The sequence below is a fragment of the Amaranthus tricolor genome, chromosome 6 (assembly GCF_026212465.1).
Source record: "Amaranthus tricolor cultivar Red isolate AtriRed21 chromosome 6, ASM2621246v1, whole genome shotgun sequence".
NCBI lineage: Eukaryota > Viridiplantae > Streptophyta > Magnoliopsida > Caryophyllales > Amaranthaceae > Amaranthus > Amaranthus tricolor.
Genome location: NC_080052.1, coordinates 16064122 through 16085748, shown reverse-complemented (window position 1 = coordinate 16085748; position 21627 = coordinate 16064122). Strand labels below are relative to the sequence as shown.

At 32.4% G+C, this 21627-nt stretch overlaps 1 protein-coding gene and 1 long non-coding RNA gene across 3 annotated transcripts; both read right to left on the bottom strand.

Moving 5' to 3' along the window:
- Window positions 1–925: 925 nt before the first annotated feature.
- On the bottom strand, window positions 926–5735 carry LOC130814608 (uncharacterized). 2 transcript variants are annotated; one of them, XR_009042457.1, is made up of 4 exons: window positions 4657–5735; window positions 4530–4563; window positions 3258–3324; window positions 926–2839 (listed from the first exon to the last, which is right to left on the bottom strand). It is a non-coding gene; the product is annotated as an uncharacterized LOC130814608 (long non-coding RNA). The 2 variants fall into 2 exon arrangements; XR_009042458.1 differs by having other exon boundaries at window positions 4530–5735.
- A 5248-nt stretch (window positions 5736–10983) lies between these two features.
- Window positions 10984–11890, bottom strand: LOC130814607 (protein FAR-RED ELONGATED HYPOCOTYL 3-like). The gene is made up of 2 exons (XM_057680730.1): window positions 11454–11890; window positions 10984–11371 (listed from the first exon to the last, which is right to left on the bottom strand). Exons 1-2 carry the CDS (start codon window positions 11848–11850, stop codon window positions 11277–11279), a joined length of 492 nt encoding a protein of 163 aa, XP_057536713.1. The 5' UTR covers window positions 11851–11890; the 3' UTR covers window positions 10984–11276.
- Window positions 11891–21627: the final 9737 nt, after the last annotated feature.

The following is a 21627-nucleotide window of genomic DNA, read 5'->3' as shown; positions in this document are numbered from 1 at the left end:
CCCATGGTAGCAAACGGCTATAATTTGAGTTTATGAAGATCTAGTAAGGACTCGAGGTCGACCCTAGGCAGGGGTAACAAGGTCCGATGCCCTGGGCTCACGAAAAAAGTAAATAAATGTACCTTCTTATGCATTCAATTTGAGACCTTGTTTAATTAAAATGTGCATTTAACCACTAAGTCAAAGTGCTGCTAATGATATTTTGTACCTTATTTATTTTATTGATATTATGTATTTTGCATTTATTGATATATATTTATATTAGGGCCGTAATTTATAGACGGGTATTAGACCCTTTCTATATTTGAGGACTTACATCTTTACGTGGTTATGATAAGTTCTGCTCGTCCAGATGTTGAACTTTACCCCTCACTAGTAGGTATAGAAGCATGTTGGGCTAGCTCCGCAATGTTTTGAATGAAGTGCTCGAAAGGTAAAGCCAAGAGGATTTCTTATGCAATCTTCCTTATAACTGTTTGCTCCTAACTTGAGCAATAGACTGATGCCACTCATTAAACCACAAGCAAGAAAAATATAAGAATTATTTTTAAAGTTATAATAAATTATCAGGGTAAATTTTGGAATTAAACAATACATAAAAAGTGAGACTTCATAGGTGCAACTAGAGCGTAATATGCCACATCAATAGCAGCTTGTAGTGTGCCTGCCAAATTGACGGGCGCACTATGTTGTATGAACTCAAGTCTATGGTCTTAGCCGCTATGTGGACTAGTGCCCATTGATCTCATTTCAGTTCTTAGGCATATTGCCCTTTCATGTGAAGATGAAGCTCGAAATTTATGTGACATTCTGATAAGATTCCTTTTACTAACTTATATTGGTGCATTACGCCCTCTACAAGATGAAAATCAAAAACGTCGAATCATATGAGTGGTACATGTGCCCTCCATGTTAGTTGACTGATTCAAGTTCGTTGCATTAAGTGAAGGAACAATCTGTTTGTGTGCTATTAGTTGTTCGTAGTAAGAAAGGGTGTTGAGAATAATCAGTTAGTGGATTACATAGTTGAGAATTGGGTCTTTATCATTAGCATGTTTTTTGCATAGTAGTTAGTGTGTCTTTATCCTATAAATATACACGTATCTTTTTTTTCATGTCAATTTGTGGAATTACTTTTGCTAATATTAATCAATAGCCTTCTTTATTACTTTCCTGCCAACATGTGTGGCATTAGAGCCAAAGTGAGTTGCATAAACCTCCAAACTTGTTCTATAGAGGCAAGAAAAAAAAAATACTTTTTCAGGTTCGATCCCTTTCTATTTTTTTCTTCACTTCATCAATTAGTTAAGTAAGAAAGAGAAACCATAGAGTAAATTTAACCAACTATAGGAGTATATCTTGCAAAAAACGAACCTAAGCCATAAAGGAGTGGAAAATCATCAAAATTTATCCCTAAGATTATGCTCATGGGTTGTGTGGCAAGATCAAGGTGGAACAGTTTGGGTGAATCTACATTCAATGGGAAGATTGAAATTTTTCCATTCACAAAACAAATGGCCACTCAAAGGGCTTTCAAAAATAGGCCAAAGGGTATATTAGAGACAAAACCCATCAGCTCAGTTAACAAGAAAGCAATAAGAAAAATGTTAATTACTCAAATTATTCCAGCAATCAAACTAAAATGGCCTAATGACGAAAGAGAAAAAGTCATTTTTATTCAACAAGATAATTACAAGGAACACATTACTCAAGACGATGAAGAATGACAAGCACAACACAAACAAGATGGTTTTACCTTTATTTTAACTCAACAACCACCAAACAGTCCCGATTGCAACATATTGGACTTGGGTGTTTTTAGGAGCATTCAATCATTGATGCATAAAAAAATGCCAAAATCCATTGACAAGTTAGTAGAAGCAGTTGAGCAAGCGTATGATGAATTACATCCAAAGACACTTAGTAATGTGTAGATGTCCTTACAATATGTGATGAATGAAATATTCAAAGCAAAAGGATCAAATCATTACGATGTTCCACACAACAAAAAAAAACAGCTTAAAGACAATGGCATACTACCAGAACAAGTACAAGCACCTAAATGGGCTGTTAAGGATTGCATTGCAGTGGCATACGAAGAGGAATACATGAACTAAATGTTTGGAATGAATTTATAATTATGTACAAGTTGTAGTACTTTATCATCTCTTAATGAAAAACGCTTTTTTATAAATATTGTCTCAGTTTAGTCCCCATTAATCATCGAATAATATATAGAGGCTACATTACAAGCTACCCGAAAGTGTTAAAATCAAATTCTAACACAATGGAAACAATTCGTTAATTGCCTCATTAGTATATTTTCTCATTATTAAAGTCTCATCATCGACATTATACAGGACAAACATTGTCTCAATTAGTCCCCAATAATCTTCCAATCTCACCTCGGGTTTATTCATATAAACGTTTATATAAATTAGCCAATCTTACCTTGGGTTTATTTATTTTTTATTTAGGTTTCAGATTTACCCCATTTTTGTAACAACCCGGCCTACCGTTAACTGAGTAAACAGAGTCATCACTGGGTTCGTTTCCCAAGAAACTGAAGTCACACTTCCAAAACTTGAGCAAAGGGATCACCAGCTCTTTAATGTAACTAACTCAGCTAAATCTCAACCAAACATCTAACCTAAACATAAAGTAATCTTACAATTCACTTCGAGTTCAATATAACCAACATAATCAGAACTAATATACATTTAACAAATTCCTAATAAAAACTATAAACTCCCACGGGCTCAGCTCAAAAGAAAATCCTTGGCACCCTCATCAACATTGCTAACCCAATTGTTCCCGACCGGATTCGATCTGTAATCGACTAAAAGATGGAAACAACAGGGAATCAGATTAAACTGAATGAGAAGTAACAATCCAAAACAACAAAACACAGTAATTCAAATCATAGGTTTAAAAGAAACATTAGTTCCCTAGATTTACGTGCGCACAAGGAGTCTAGTTGAGAGGCTCATCCATAGCTCTAAGGCTATGTCACTCTCGGGTGAAGCTAGTCAATATCTCAATGACAATTCGCTTCAAACAGGGAGCAGGGAACAATGTTCCTCAACTCCGTCAATGACCAGCTCGCAAGCTCGATCCATTGACCATATCATAATATCAGCATAAGCATTCACAACAACATTTGTCTCAACAATTTCCAATTCAAAAAAGCTTTAGTAAAAAGTTTATTTTCAAGAAAGTAGTCTGGCCAGACCCTTTAAGGTACTGTTACTACTCACCGACGATGTCGCTTCAAGGTAACGAATCCAGCTATCAACTAGAAGGGTTCTTCGATGATATCGTCTCCTGGAGCATAACAAGATCACGACATCACTAGAGAGCGTTCGATACTACTATACTAACATATAACTTATTACATCTGCTCCTAAGACCGCAGCTTAACCAAGAGTTATGCTAGCATTCTAACCTTTAAAATCTCACAGTCGGTTCAAGAATATCAATTACCCAATACTTTCTTATAAACAACCATGTTCCACCAATTTCGTAAATTCAATGTCCATCCATCTCACACTTACATATCAAGATTCACAAGGATTCAAGGTTACACCAAGACCCTTAGTCTATGAGAATGTATTTGATTAAACACAAAGGTCATTGTTCTTCTTACAATCAACAAGTCTCAACATAATCTAATACTTCATCCAAAAATATTTAATTATCCAATTAATTTCCGTATCTCTTAATCCCAAATTAGGAATCCCATAATGGTTTTAGGACACCTCTTACTAAAACAGGCATAACTCACTCATACGGAAACCAAATGAGACGATTTAAGTGGCTATGCGACCATTACTCAGAGCTCTACTATTCTTATTAAGAAACTAAAACCAAAAAACAATTAGAACGATCCCAAAAAAGCCAAAACAGAAGGTTCATTATGGATTTTCAAGACAGCCTGCTAGTATTTCACTATTTAGAACATAACTCTCTCATAAAAACTCATTTTGGAGCGATTCAAGTGCGCACGTGATTGCGACTCGATGCTCTACAAATCTCATGAAGACACCAAACCCCAAAACGACTCTAACTATTTCAAAAACAACAACACAAATTCGGACAGAACAAAACGGAACCTCATTGTCGATCTTTATGACAGTCTACTAGTATTTTGGACATAACTTCCTCATACAAACTTATCTCGGGGTGATTCAAGTGCCCACACGACCGCGACTCAAAGTTCTACAAATTGTAAGAAGACACTAGAACCTATAAACAATCACAACTGACCTGAAAATGGCCAAAACAGAATGCTCAGTTTTTTGAGCTGAAATTTCAATATCCAAATACTAAATTTTATACTATAAACCAAATAACCCAAATAACCAATTCTAATCAACACTAAAAACAACTCAATTACTAATTGAATTCATATACTCATCTTAAACTCAAGTTGATACCTAAATTAAATCCACGACCCAAATTGAATCCACAAATACCAAACTACTTTAAAACATTCAATTAATACTTAAATAGAATAGTTTGTGGATTACCTCAATCACCATTGAAGGACCTTGCAATCTTGAACTTCAAATTGAGTCACAAAATCCCCAAATCAATTTATAAAATCCTAACATTTAAATTTGAAAACAAAACAACAAAAGAGGAAAAAGTGGTTACCAACAATAAAGGGAGGAGGAGAAATGATTGCTGTTGGTGGTGGAACTCGTGGCTGGGCTTGGTTGTGCCGCCGCTATAGGTGAGGGGAGTGGGACGTGAGAGAAGAGGGAAGAGAGGGATTGAGAACCGTGGGTTTTGTATGAGGGAGAAGAGGTGTGTCAAGTTATGAGATAAGCATGGGTTTTATTTTTAGCTTTGACCCATTAAATTCTATTAAAGTCGTCTCATCGTAAAATAGTCTTATATAAGACATGCTGTAAGGGTATAATAAACGATCTACGAAATAAGTAAAATTTCGTAATTGGTAGTTGAATAAGGATTGCATTTAGGAATTTATTTTTCAATACTTTATTTAAATTTATTTTTATAAAGATAAGATAGTAATTAATTAATAAAATATAATCAAAATACACTTTTATTGAAGTATTCTTTATAAAAATTTTATACATTAAATAAAATATACCTCTTTCTTTTTTTTAAAATGTTAACAAATGAAATACTTGAGTCAATATCATCAAAACAATAATATTTTTACTCGAATTAACTCACTTAATAACCCCAATCAGCTTAATAAACTCATAATTAAGCTTTATTAAATGTAATCTATTTGAATTTTCGTTTTCGCTAGAAGAAGCAATCATTTTTTTGCAAATTCGTCTTGAAGACTTTTTTGAATGTATACGGGACTTTTTTGAATCATGATCTTCTTTTTCAACAAGGGTAGAAGTAGCATCATCTTCAATTTCTTTTAAAAATCTTATTTTCATTTCAACTGAAGATACAGTTCTTCTATGTAGATCAATGGAATAAGAATGTCACCTGTCATTCAAAGAACATGAACACTGAGAACCCCATTCACAATTTCCATCTGCTATTAAAGGATGACTTCAATGATAAGAAGCCATTAAATGGTTTGAAGGTTGATTCAAAATTTCTGGCCAAAAATCCAAAATTTAACTCGTTTTGAAGGGAAGAAAACGTAGATAATTATTTTTGAAGGATTGAACTGTGATCGATGAAGGTTTGTTAAAATATGGAAATTAAGCTTGAAGGAAAAGAAAATGGAGATAGAGAATGGAGTAAAGGGATGCACAATTATGGGGAATGAAAAGAAACGACTCCTTGCTTTTAATTACTGATGGCGAATATTCGAGAATTGGGTTTTTTTACCCAAAATCAATACTTAAAAGTGGGTATTTTGGGTAATTTAATGGGTAATCCATGTAATTTAAGTTTATTATATGAGGGTATTTGTGTCTAAAATTATGTCCCAAAATGGAAAAATTTTAAATGGGAAGAACTTCTGAAAATTTCAAAATGGGGTAAGTTGGAAGAATATATGAAAACGGAGGGAATATATTCTAACACAATATTAGGAGCTTGAAAATTTGTTTTGTTGATTGAAATATCAATTATAGATGTTGGATTTCTTTTTGTTGTTTTTTTTATGTCTCCTAAATTATTTATTCCTATTGTGTGAAATTAGTTTTGACATAAGCTCAAAATATTTGGGTACTCGTTGTTCCGATCCGATTTATGCGAATACTCGGATAAATTGGGTCAGGTTACAGGCTCTGATACACGGACACGCCAATTGGTAGACGTGTCCCGTGTCGGACATGTGTCGGACACGGACACGCGAAAATCCGTGTCCGACACGCCAAATGAACTGTCCAATATTTTAATATTTTTTCGGACACGCGGACACAGCTAGGACACATAAGGGACACGGCAAGGGACACGGCAAGAGTGAAGGACACGTTTTAAAAAAAAAAATTTAATGTTTTTTTTTTTTTAAGAGTTCAATTCTTAATTGTGGTTTTTTAATGTGTTTGTAATTTGATTTTTAAATTTTTAAATTTTTTTTTGAATTTGTATGACTTATTTTAAATACTCATGTTGTTTATTTGGTACTTATTTGCATTTTATGTGATTTTTATGTTTTTAAAGTGTTTATTTACAAAATATCAAATGAAAGATTGTAAAATTATCTTTGATTTGATATATTTATTATATTACCATTTTCGTGTCCCCGTGTCCGCCATTTTTAAGTTGGCGTTTTTCCGTACCCGTGTCGTGTCCGTGTCCGTTTTAGTGCAACCTAGGTTACAGGTCGTTAAAATAGTTACCCGACTAACTGGGTATCCGGCTTTTCGGGTACCCGAAATGCCGGGTACTTGGTATAGAAGTTTTGTTCTATTACATCGGCATCTATGTGAGAGAACAAAGTACTTAGGGGGTGTTTGGTATGGGAATATAAAATGTAATGGAAAGGAAAATGATAAAGAGAAGTAAGGGTAAGGGTATGGGTTGTATTTATATGTTGTTTCGTATGAAAATATAAGGGAAACACTTAATTGATCATATAAAGGGAATTTGTTACTTGACATAAATGGATAGTAACAAAGTAAGGGTATCCATTACCCTCAAGAAAGAGATTGAGTTAACCTAATATCATACCAAACAAATATGTGAAGTAATGGTAATTAAATTCCTTACTTAGTATTAAAAAGTTCATACCAAATATCCCCTTACTATTTATATACTATACATTACTATTCATGATGATAATATTTTTCTCTTTTCAAGGCATTCACAATTCTATTCCTAATAGTTTTAGGATTTTGGATGACTTTTTACACATTGAACTATTGTTCATCTTTTATTAGTGCACTTATGTTTTTGTTACTTAACTTTTAATTTCAGTTGTCAATTTTGGGTTTTTTTTTTTGGATATTTTAGTGCTACTTATAAGCTGCTATCTTATAGCCTAGTTATTTTAACTTACATAATATAGTTTTGGAAAAAGTAAACACTTAAATTTTTTAATTAGGCGGGTAAATACATTTTAGATCCTCAAGTGTTGATAAAACAATCTCAATTATACGAGAGAGCCTAAAATGATGCGTAGAAGAAGATTTGTGACTGAAAGCTTTTAGAAGTTTATGATTTTATCGTCTAAAAGGTCTTTATTTTGTTATTTTTTTTATTTTAAAAAAGTTGTCACAAACTACCTAATAAATTTTTTTCCCAGAAAGTACCTAATAAAAAAATTGCTAAAAATACCTTACAAATTTGTTTTTTTCAAAGAGTACGAAGTAATATTTTCGTTCAGTTAATCATTAAATACAAGGGTTGACTATTCAAAATCCTCCTCATCTTCAATTTCATCACTCATCTACTTTCACTAGTTTTAACTCAAAATTTTTCAAGCTCAATTGTAAGAAGGAATTAATCCTTTTTGGTGAGAATCAAACACTTGATACAAGGATGAAACGCTAAATCATGATTTATCAAGCTCAATTGTAAGAGGGGGATCAATTTCAAAAGTACACTATTTCTATGTTTCAAGATATTTTCAACAAGTAGAAGTGTGGAAGAAAAGACTGTGAGCAGCCGTTTTCATCCGCCATTGATGGTGCTTGGAGTTGTTCATACAATAAGAAATAGAGAATAGTTTAAGAGAAGAAGGGTTGTTGAGGGATTTGAAAGATGAAATTTAGAGTAAGCAGTATTGATGGGGAGGTGAAAAGTCATTTTTAAAGTTTTTTTGTTGTTGGGTTTATCTCTCTTTCAATCCCAACTCAGTAAATCTATGAATAAAAGGATCAAACCAATCAAAGCAAAAAGCTTTGATCTTTTAACAAGTTGGTATTTCTCAATTTGATGAACCGGCCAATTGCATTAAAAAATTGATTGAATCAATTTTTGATTTTGAGTAAAAATTAGAGGAAGAAGATGAGTGGGTAAATTAAATTGAAAAGAAATTGGAGATGAGGAAGAATTTATGATTTTTACCCATCAATCCTTATATTTGACGGTTAACTGAAGAGAAACGTAATTTTTTTTTGGAAAAGAAAAAATTTTGTTAGGTTTTTTTGGCAAAACTTTTTTTATTAGGTACTTTTTGAAAAAAAATTATTAGGTACTTTATGACAATTTTTCTTTATTTATTGTCATATGTTTTTAAAAAGATACATAATAAATAGTAGGAGCATTTTTAATGAAAGAAGTTAAGAAGATTTAATAAAAAATTAAAGAAGAAATGGAATGTTATATATACATTTTATAAGCCTCAAATGCAATTTAAACAAGTCAATAAATCAATCTAACCTGAATAGTAATATAATAATTTGCATAATTAATTGTTGGATAATTAAGGTGCAAATTATAATACTCTCTCAATTTCTTTTTATTTTTCCATATTACTAAAACGAGTAGTTCATAAGTTTGTCCACTTTAAATTCATTTTCTTTTTTGGACATAAATTTTTCCAAAATTATTTTCAAACTCATTATTCTCTATGTTTAAGTAATTTATATTAGCATTCAACAAACTGATAGAAAGTAAGATATTGTAAGACTTGCATTACCATATTAATAATTAGTAATAATTAGCATATCTTTATTTATTTTTTTGATTTAGCTTTCCAATAGATGAATGAATATTATATTTTCTATTTAAAATAATGTTCTACATTAAATAAACTTTTCCTTCAAATTTTTGCCTAAAAAGTCAATAGTGAATAATCATAAAGCAACCAGGAGAGTAATCACAATGATAACATTAACATACTTCCTCCAATTCATCACTAACGTTACATTAGCTTTTTGGACACTATTTATCTCTTACTCTTGATTTGTATTTTATTATTAATCTACAAGTCAAAACATAGTGATGTAGGATCTTATTTGATTTGTCTCAATGCAAAGATTATTTATATCAACTTTCCATAATTTTTAATAATGCACAATTAGAGATATTAAGTATTGAATAAGTGCATTGGATAGAGTGTATAAAGTAAATGAAATGTTAGTGCTGAATTGGAGGGAGTATTTGATATGTTTTAGATGGAAAATATTTTTTCCCAATCCTTAAACATCGCCACCCTTTTCATTTTATCGCCACATCCAATGAAATTACAAATTTGCCCCTGGACTTTAAAAAATTACGAATTTGCCACTGGACTTAAAATTTCTTATTTATACTCTAACCTCACTAAATAACTCTTTTATCACACTTAAAAAACAAAATTACAACATAAAATTTTTGGAGCAAATACTAAAAAATTCAATTCGCAAACAAATAATCGAGGTAATTTTTATTCAAATCGTATTATTTTAAATTTAAAAAAAACGAAAATAAATTTAAAAAATAAGCAAGTCGCACGAAATCCGTGAGCCAACTGCGAGTTAGTCGCACGAAACCCGCGAATCGACCGCGGCTAAACGTGCGACTAAATATTTTTATTATTATTACTGTGATTGTTGTTATTATTATTATTAAATTTTTATTTTTGTTTTAATTATTATATTTAATTTATTTTTTAAATATTATTATTATTATTATTATTATTATTATTATTATTATTATTATTATTATTATTATTATTATTATTAACTTTTTTATATTCTTTTAAATATTATTTTTATTATTTTTGTTGGTGATGTTGTTGTTGTTATTGTTATTGTTAGTAAATTTTTCTTTAATTTTATTTTTAAATATTATTTTTGTTATTAGTGTTATGATTATTATTAGTGTTTGTGTTATTATTGTTATGATTATTATTAATGTTATTATTTTTGTTAATATTATTATTATTATTATTATTATTATTATTATTATTATTATTATTATTATTATTATTATTATTATTATGATTATTGTTAATTTAGTAAATTAATTACAATAATATTAATAATAATAACAATAAATATGTTCTTACATTATATTTGTTGATAAAGATTAGTTAAATATTGTTAGTTGCTAATTAATTATTGTATTTTGTTCATGTGGTTAATTTAACGTAACGTTTGATTATGTTTATTTATTAACAATAGTAAATTAAATTATCAAAAATTGTAGTAAATGGCTGGTACTCACGGCAAAGGAAAAGGTTTTTTTAGAAACTTGCTGAGCGGGAATAGTTCTAGGCCTACCCTGCTCAGAGGTGACCCTCATGAGAGGGGGTGACGGGTTCTACTAGGAGGGCTAGGCAGGAAGAGGCTGCCAGACACAGTGAGGCCCAACTAGGGATGGTCATGGGGCGGGTCTGGAGCGAGTCTGGCCAGACCCAAACCTCTGGCCAGACCTGGACCTAGACCCTTTTATTTTTTATAGATGCAGACCCGAATTCGGACTCTAAGGGTCTAAAATTTTCAGACCCAGACCCAGACTCAGACTCGCCGGATCTGACTGGTCTAGGGTCCATGATGGGTCCTTAATGGGTCTTAAATAAAGTCTCTTTGATTGTCAAAATTGAACATTTTTCGAGTCTTTTTGTATTTTTGTAAGCAACTTATTATCGTATTACACACACTTGTTCGAGTCCATGAAATTCAAATACAAAATAATTACTACAAAATAAAAAAAATATTTAATTGTATAGGGTCCGAGTCCGGCTCTGAGGGGCGGATCTAGGGTCTGGGTCTGGGTTCGGGTCCGGGTCTGCACCTTGAGACCCAGACCCGGACCCGTCAAATACTTTCTGGATCCAGATCCGACCCGGATCCGATGGGTCTCAAAAAATAAGACCCATACCCTTAAAAAAGGGGCAGGTCCGGGGCGGGTCCAACAGGGTCCTGGACTCATGACCATCCCTAGGCCCAACGGTCGAGTACCTACTCTTGTTGATTTCTTTTCCCGCCACACAACTTGTCCACCATGTTCTCAACGTTATTTGCAATATGCCAAATGCGTAACAAATGCCGCACATCTACATTAAACACAACATTGAACGTAATTAAGACATATTCAATAAATAGAACGACAATAATTAATCAACAAAACCTTTTTACCTGGGAAGACTTCACGAATAGCTGCAGATAAACCTTCATCTCGATCAGTTACAATGACGCTACGAGTATGAGCTGTGCCAAAAATATCTCTCAATCCCTGCAACGCCCACGAATATGACACAGCCACCTCATCTCGCATCAAACAGAACGCATTCAAGAAGTTGTGATTGGTTGGCGTCATTCCGATTACTTCATATAGTGGCCACTTTTGTTTGTTTGTTATGTACGTTGTATCTATCAACACAACATACGGCCACATACGTATCATTTGGATAGAGGTAGGATTTGCAACTAATAATTTGCTCAATCCCCCTTCATTATCCAAGTCTGTCCAGACCACGTAATTAAGTTCTGTGGCCATATAAAGACAGTATTGAAGGAGAGTCCTACCCTCCATCTCTTCCCTCCTTATTGATTGCCTAGCATTATAAATCTGATTCATACTAATAAATAAACCAGGAAGATTTTCTCTAATAATTAATATTAAAATAATAATAATACAAAAAATATAACAAAATAATTGTAATAATAATAAAACAAATTAATATTAAATAATAAGAAAATAATAATAATAACATATAATTATAAATTATTTAAATAAATAATAACAAAATAATAGTAATGTTAATAATATAAACTACTTACATTAATAATAATAATAATAATAATAATAATAATAATAATAATAATAATAATAATAATAATAATAATAATAATAATAATAATAATAATAATAATAAAATAATAATAATAATAATAATAATAATAATATTGTTATTATTATAATATTAATAATAATAATAATAATAATAATAATAATAATAATAATAATAATAATAATAATAATAATAATAATTTACTAAGACGTATAATAATTTAAATAATAATGTAAATAAAAAAAAATCAATTGCACAAAAACTGAGCAGACCACGGTGGAGTCGCACAAATCGTGCGAGTGGACCACGGTGGAGTCGCACAAAACATGTGAGTGGACCACGGTCTAGTCGCACGTTTTGTGCGACTGAACCGTGGTCCACTCGCACGTTTTGTGCGACTCAACCATGGTTCACTTGTCACTCGTGCAGTTTTTGCGACTTTCGGTTTTTTTTTTTTTAAATACACCGATTTAAATCGATTAAAGTATGTACCGGATCCGATTCATAGTCGCTTTCGTTAGCCATAGTTAATCGATTCCAACTAACAGCTTGTTTAAAATCGAAAAACGTTTATAGAGAGTTTTTAGAGAAATAGTATCGTGTTTGAATTCGTATATCATACAAGGGCGCGTCTGAAAATTCAATATATATAAAGGGTCGCGATAAAAATGTTCGGGATTACGTTTAAACTTTAAATTTAATGTTTTTTAAAGTGATAATAGTATTATTAAGTGCAATTTACATTTGTTAAACAAGTTTTAAGTCCAGGGGCAAATTCGTTATTTCGTTAGGGAGTGACGATAAAATGAAAACATTGGCGATATATAAGAATGCTTTTTTTTTTTTTTAAATTGTCATAAATAATTGTTTTTGGCCGAGAATGATTTCACACCAGAGTTTTGTTGTAATTAATAATTATACTTCACTGAATAAAATACTGAAAAGTGGAGCATGAAAGTACAAAAGAACGGATTAGATGGGCTCCACAATTACATAGCTTTTTTGCCAGGATGGTATTCCTAGCGTTAAACTTAAATACATTAATTATAGTCATACATTATTTTCATTAATAAATTATATATACTAAGTTGTTATATTAAATTTTGTTTCATCCGCTGAAAATAAAATTTTTATTGTTAATTATTTTTAAATAAATTTATCTATTAGATATATATATTAAAAATAAATCGAAATGTTACTTATATTCCTCTTTAAAGCTTTTTAGTTAGTCAATTAAACTAATTCAGTAAATTTATTTAAAAATAAATAATAATTAAATTTATTTATAACAGATCGCAGTAAGCTAATTTATCTTTTACATTTTAACGTAAATTATATATTAAGCCCTATGTTTTTCAACCTTCCTCTAAAGATCTTTCTTTGCTCCAACCACCTTGTCAATCTCTTTCCCATTCTTCATGAATAGGAATGTCGGCATCGCCTGTACTCCAAATTGGAGTTATACATCCTGTTTTTATTAACAACAATATTGAAGACTCAACTCTCTTAAATAATGATAAGGGAAGATTGAAGACTTAATTCTCTTGAATGATGATAATTCAAAACACATATTGATTAAACAATTAAATTAAGTAATTACATTTAATTGTTTAAGTAAGTTTAAAATCATATTTGATATACATTTGATAAGTAATATATATTTAAGTTCGAAGTCAATGGAATATGTTTAAAGAACTTAAGTTTATTTTATAAGTCTTGAAATATGTTTCAAAGTCTTGAAGATAATTACGTTTACAATCAGGTTAGTTTCGTAATTATATTTGAAATATTTTAATAGGTCAATGTTCCTTGAAATTATATTTGAAATATTTTAATAGGTCAAGGTTCATTAAAATTAACTTGGATATTATTTGAAATGAAGTTTGAATATTTTACTACACGTTTTTGTTTAACGTTTAAATGTTTTACATTTGAACTTGAATTTAAATATGAGTTTAAATTAGTTTGATAATTAAATATAGTACAAGGTACACATGTTTTACTAATTATAGTACACGGCTATATTTGATAATTATGCAAGATCTAGAGTTTTCTATTAATAGGATGATATTTGAATTTATACTAAAAATAGAAAATGACGATTTGAATTAATGCTAATAATAGAAATTAATTTAAATGATTAATTAAATGTTGATAAATCTGGTTTGTGCTTATTATTCAATATCTTGTATGAGTACTAACGTGGCAGCAGAGCATTGGACAATTACAAACACAATGATGAAATTATTTTAGCTGTCAGTACACGTCAGTTTGAAGATAACCTCAAGATCTTGAAGACAGGCGCTGAATGACCAGGTCAACAGAAAATAACGGATAGGAGCCTTCTTGTTTTTGAAGATGGGTTGAGGCGTAACACTATATATATGAGGCTTCATTCCAGAACTAAGATACACCACTTCTTACAACTTTCTCTCTTGATTTAGAAATTCTCTAAGAGTAGTAATTTGTAATTTGTAATTCGTAAATCTTAATTCTTAGTTCATCTAACTCTTACATTTGTAATAGGCTTAAGAGTTTAAAAAGAGTTAGATTAAGTTTAATACGCCTAATCAAGAATACTTTTCAAAGTGTTCAACTTGTGAATCTCTATTGTGAGATTTGGGATTTTGCTTTTATTAAAGGGACTTGTAATACGGTTCTTCAAGGGGAAGAACGTGGTGAGAGAAGATAGTGAGATCTTCTTGTTTGTGTTAAAGTCGGATTAATAAAAGGCGTTGAAATCCTACGGGTTGAAAGAGAACCCATAGGCGGGGAGTAGGTTAGTTAGAACCGAACCTCGTTAACATATCGTGTGTTATTCTTTAAAGTTTATTTTCCGCACATACGATTAGTGTTTACGAATTGGCTCAAAGCTGTTCCAGAAGACAGTTTTGACAGACTCCTCAAACTCTTGAGACAAACTGCCAGACAAAGTTTAAAAAGCCCAAACTCTCTATTCACCCCCCTCTAGAGAGTATTCAATCTCCTATTAACTTTCAAATATTATTCAAGATATAAAATTATTAATCTCAATAATATAGGAGCAAATATTCTAATCAAATTTGGAGTATAACTATTTTTTAAAAAAATTTGATACTAAAAATATATGTTTTTAAAATAGTATCAACATTTATATAAATCTTAAAACGATAGAATAATAATTTGTGGAAAAGCTGATAACCCTCAATATTTAAGGTAAATTAATTATGTATTTAAAAGACAAAAAGAAGTAGGATCTGATTCGAAGTACGTACAAATAATTGATCCACATCAATCTTGACCAAATCAACATCAGCGTACTTAGCACCCAATTCTTTGATAGTTGGCTCCATGTATCGACATGGTCCACACCAAGTAGCGGTAAAGTATATCACCACCTTCAACGTACGTGCATATTCGTAAGCTAATAAATAAGAATAATATTTAATAAAATCATTATGAATAAATTAATTGTTAAGAAAACATATGATACCAGATTGTTAGCTTGCTTAGAGGCTTGAAAATAATCCCTCTACTCAGTGGTGAAGTGGAACACAATAACATCTTTAGCATAATTGGATGCCTTAAGAGAAATACTGTTATTACTACTGTCACTACTATCACCACCACGGCCTCCAAAAAAAGTATAAGAGTTAGTCTTAGTAGTATCATTATATACATGTATTTGGAGGGAATTTTTTATTTTCTTGTTGAAGAGATGTTGGATCTCTTGTTGAAGTAATGATTGGTGATCCGTTATTTTCTTTAATTGTTGACATTCTTCCTACCATTTGTTTTTTTTTTTGATGGATGTTAATTTGTGTGATGGAATATATCTAAAACGAGAGGGAAGTAGCTTCTTATATAGAAGTATGAGTTGTTGTGTATAGTTTGGTAGGACCAAAACATTTGATTCCATTAAAGACATACTATATATATATATATATATATATATATATATATATATATATATATATATATATATATATATATATATATATATATATATATATATATATATATATATATATATATATATATATATATATATATATATATACATACATACACCCCATTCTAGGGAAACATGCGTTTTGTTCGTGTTTTTGCATGTTTTTTCACCTTTTTCCGAGTAAAAGAGTGTTATTGACGATGCTCCCTAATCCCCCTGAGGTTTTGAGGAAGAATGGATCAAAGCCGAGGAAGAAATGAGGGAAAGAGATCAAACAGGAATCAAACTCAAACCAAGCAAGAAGCATCATTCATGAAAAGTCAACTTAAGTGCTGATGGAGAACAATCCACTCGGAGTTTCGTGGATATCTTGATGGAAGGAAAAAGTTTGATTCGTTAGCTTCGAATCGACTTGTCACTAGGGATGGTCATGGGGCGGGTCTGGCCAGACCCGGACCCGGACCTATTTTTTTTTTGGATCCAGACCCGGATCCGAACCCTAAGGGTCCAAAATTTTCATACCCGGACCCGGAACCTACGGGTCTGACAGGGTCTAGGGTCCTTAATGGGTCCTTAATGGGTCTTATACAAAGCCTCTTTGATTTTTCAAAATTGTTGGATTCATCTTGTATGCAGCTGTGGGGTGTATATTTTGTACAACAGTATGCTTTTGTTGGTTTTTATTTATAAAAATAGATAGAGTATATGTTACTGGAAATCTTGTGCAATGATGTATAGCCTTTATATTACCTTGGAAGTAAGACAGCACATCGTTGTGGGGAATCATGTTAAAGTATTAGTCCAGGATACCATACCAGATGTGACTCGAGTTTCACTGGTGAGATACTTCAGCTTCTTCCAGGCTTTCAGCCCTTTTTTTGAATGTCGGTTACGTTGTATTTTCAAATTTACATGTCTTATATGGCCATATTTTTCATGTAAAAATTTTAGATATGATAATTCATTTTTGAATGTAGAATTTAAAAAATTGAGGAAGGAATAAGAAACTAGCAAGCTGAGAATTCATTCACAGTGGCAGTCAAAATGAATATTGCACCATCCATTCATAATATCATAATTCAAAAATATAAAATTTAAAATTTAAAAGTTTAGGGTTCGGGTCCGGGTCCGGGTCTTCACCTTAGAAACCGGACCCGGACCCGTCAAAAAACTTTTGGATCCAGACCCGGACCCGGATCCGACGGGTCTCAAAATTTAAGACTCAGACCCTTATAAAAGGGGCGGGTCCTACAGGGTCCTGGACCCATGACCATCCCTACTTGTCACACGTCAAATTCTTAGTCATAACGAAGGTGATAAAGCATTAGCATTTCCTTAAAAATGTAAAAAGAAATATTGCTTGATAGACAGACAGATGGTTGAGCCAACAAAACATAAAACTTAGCGGGAAGAGGGATCAAGATGCAGTCTCTTCTTCATCTACAAACTCGGTCTGTACTTCTACTGTGTCAAGCTTGGCACCAAGACGGGCCTCCGTCTGGGTAAGCTGATCAGTAATGGAAGCAAGTGTGACACGAATTTCGTCTTAGAATGCAAAGAACTGAGATTGGAAATCGTGGAGCTTCGAGAGGACAGAACATAATGGAGCTGTAGGAACATAAGAGGAATTAACAAAGCCTAAACCAGGTGAAGTGTGTGTGTTAAATGGTGGTGGTGTAGAGGGAATAGGTGATGGTGGTGGTGATGGAATCTGATGTAATGGTGATGTGGCTGGCTTTGTTGAGGGAGGTGCATTAGTGGTAGGCTCAAGGGTTTTGTGAGAGGTGGTGTCATCATCCATAACAACCAAACGTTTCGAAGCTAGCCTACTACTTTTCCTCGGTGTTAGAACCGGCTGCTTCTTGACTGGCATTCCTAACTCCTCATCACTAGAGTCACTATCATAATCATCATCATTATCATCCTCCAAATCCTCACCTTTTTCCAGAGCTTCCCCCTTACTCACTATTTCCCCCTGTTCCCCTTGGAAACAAGCTTCTGCCTTTTCAGTAGTGGCAGAGGGAACATGCTCCTGATCCTTATTCTCCTAATCCTACTCTTCTTTTTCTTTTTCTTCTTTTTCCTCCCCTTTCTTCTTCATTCTTTTTCATCCTCAGACTCTACATCGTCAACCTCCTCAATGGCGTCCTCTAGTATCTCTTTACATCTAATTTTAGATGCAAATTGTTAAGGCATTTTGCACCTAATTTGTTATTGGGACCCATAGGGAACTGTAGGCCATTAAGAGGTACACCAAAATTCCTGAAAATCCAAGTCATAAGCTCTCCATATCCTACCATACTCCTTTTCTCAATGCTATCAGATAAATGTGAGATCATCAAAGAAGGGAAATTAAATTTTTTGTGATTAGCCAAACAGTAGATCAAGGTAGCATCACGAAGATTTACTTCGCTACGCTTTGAATTGCGTGGAAAAATAAATCTACGGGCTATGTTGTAGAGTAGTTTATGTAAGGGCGACAAAGTGTTATGGCTAATTCTTCCTTTCTTCTCATTGATCCCTAAAAATTTTAAAACATTCTTTTCATTTATTCCCGAAAACACAATTTTAGAGCCAACACAGTATGTGTCAAAACCAATTGTAGGAACACCAAACCATTCTCCTAGCATCAAACTATTGAACTCTATCTTAATCTCCTTGACTACGCTAGAACACGCCCCATTATCAATTAAAAAATTTGAAATGAACTCACGCATCAAATTGGGATAAATCGGGTTACAACAAAAATCAGACATTAATGCTTCCCAACTTTGATTTTGGAAAATGGCGTGTAGTTGAGGAAAGGGTGTAGAATCATACCAATATTTGTCAAGTCCAAATCCTACTGACATCTCCTTGTAAATTTCTTCAGCGCTGTTGGGATCAACTTGCTTTGTCCTTTTGGTCGGTCTGGATGATGAGCCACCTTTAGGAGTGGTGTTGTGACTTTTGGTTCCCGCATGCATGATTGAAGCACTTGGTGTGTCGGTTTTTGGTTCGATTGAAGAGGATAGTGGAGCGTCAATTAACGGTGATGGATGAACAACTTTGAGGGGCTTCAGTTGTGTGGGTTTAGGCATTTTATTGCTCACCTTTTTGCATGAAGTGGATGATTTTGGGGTTTTCATGGTGGATTACGAAAAGTGGAAAGAAGATGTTTTGAGAGTGGGTGAGGGAATGACGGTTTGATGAGGGTAATGTAATGAATAGTGTAGATTGACATGAGGAGTGGGTTAATATAAATGGGGGAAGGAACGTTATTTTATGGTCCTAACTCTCCATTTAATCAATTTTTACATGTGAACCAATTGGTTAATGAAGAGTTGGAGGGTAAGTTCATGGAATAGGCGGTTAATAACGGTTTTTCGAAACATTATGATGATCCGACTCCCACTATTTAATTAATTTGCGTTGACCATCTACCGATAATAAATTGCTGGAATTTGTGAAAAATTAAAATATAGAAATCGAAAATAAGAAATAGAATAGTCCTCGTTTTCCCTTTTTTGTTTTTTTTGTTTTTTTTAATATGAGGACAAAAACACATAGAACAAACACATGTTGCTTTGGTTCGATCAATTCCAACATGCAATCAAGAAAGCATCCATAGCACGTACTTTAAATAACTGCATACCTGAACCTTTCAATAATTGATTTCTCAATCAAGGTTTTTTGTGGATGATTTAACCCTTCCAATTTTATGTTGCTTCGTGGGGAATGCTTGCCATTAACTTTAGTGGAGCTTGATCATTCCAAGTTCCAATCTCATCTTTTCATATTGTTCCCTTGGAAGTGGTTTAGTCATAATATCTGCAACTTGTTCATTAGTGCTGACATGCTTAACTATTATTTTGTCTTTTCAACATTATCCTTAAGAAAATGATGTCTTTTATGTATATGTTTAACCCTAGAATGATGCACGGGATCTTTGGATATGCATATGGCACTAGTGTTGTCATAATAAATTGGAACATATTCAAACTTAATACAAAAATCTCTTAGTTGCTGTTTAATCCAAAGTTGCTGCTGCCACATATTCTGCTTCAGCGATGGATAGTGCAACAGTCTTCTATTTCTTGGAACACCATGATACTAAACATGTGCCAAGAAATTGTACCATACCTGAAGTGCTTTTCCTGTTAACAAGATCTCCTGCATAATCTACATCACTATAACCTTTCAAATCATAGACATCACTTTTAGGATAAAATAGGGACAAGTCATCAGTTCCTTTTAAATATCTCATAATTCTTTTCATTATTGTAGGATGTGATTCTTTGGGATTTAATTGAAATCTAGCACGCAAACTAACACTAAACGAAATATCGGGTCTACTAGCAGTTAGATAGAATAACGATCCAATCATACCTCTATACATAGTTTGATCAACATTAATACCATTTGTATCTTCATCTAATCTAACATTTGTAGCCATAGGTGTGTGGTTTGTTTTAGCATTGTCTAAACCATAATTCTTAAGAAGTTTTTTAATGTATTTTTGTTGATGAATAAAAATTCCATTGACGGTCTATTTAATTTGCAAACCAAGGAAGAAATTTAATTCTCCCATCAAACTCATTTCAAATTCAGTACTCATTAGGTTAGCAAATTCTATACATAGCAAATCATTGGTAGCACCAAAAATAATATCATCATCATAAATTTGAACAACTAATATATCAGAAACTCTATTCTTAAAGAATAAGGTTTTGTCAATTTTACCTCTGACAAAACCCATAAAGAGCTTTATCAAGCTTATAGACATAATCAAGAAAAGACAGATTTTCAAAGCCAAGGGGTTGTTCCACAAAGACTTCTTCATCAAGAAAACCATTCAGGAAAGCACATTTCACATCCATTTGACATAATATAAAATTCATAAAAGCAGCAAAAGAAATTAAAATTCTCATAGCCTCTAACCTTGCTACCGGAGCAAATGTCTCTATATAATCGATTCCTTCTTGTTGATTTTACCCTTTAACCACGAGTCTTACTGTGTTTCTTACAATGATTCTGTGTTCATCCAATTTGTTCCTAAATACCCATTTTAGTCCAATCACCTTTTTGTGTTTTGGTTTTGGTTCTAAGTGCCACACTTTATTTCTTTCAAATTCATTCAATTCATCTTGCATGGCAACAACCCATTCAGAATCTTTTAATGCTTGTTCGTGATTTTTGGGTTCCATTGTTGAGAGGAATGCAAAGTGTGCACAGAAATTCCTCATTTGAGATCTGGTTTGTATGCCCTTATTTAAATCACTGACTATCAAATCAAGTGGATGACATTTTTTGTATTTCCATGGTTTGGGCACAAATTCTCTTGTAAGGACGGTTGAGGAAGTCGGCTCACTGACTTGATTATCAATCTATTTAGCTTCAGTTTGCTCATTCTGTTCATCTTTGGGAACAGCTGGATCGGGAACACTTTGCTGGTCCTGATTTACCGGTTGTTCCTGTTCTTGGTCAGGCACTTCTGCTTCTTCTTGAACCTGCTGTTCTCCAATTGTTATTTGATCTTGCTCTTTATTTATATTTTCATCATCTTCCAGATTAGCAAGACCTATTTTAAAGTTGTTTATTTCTTGTT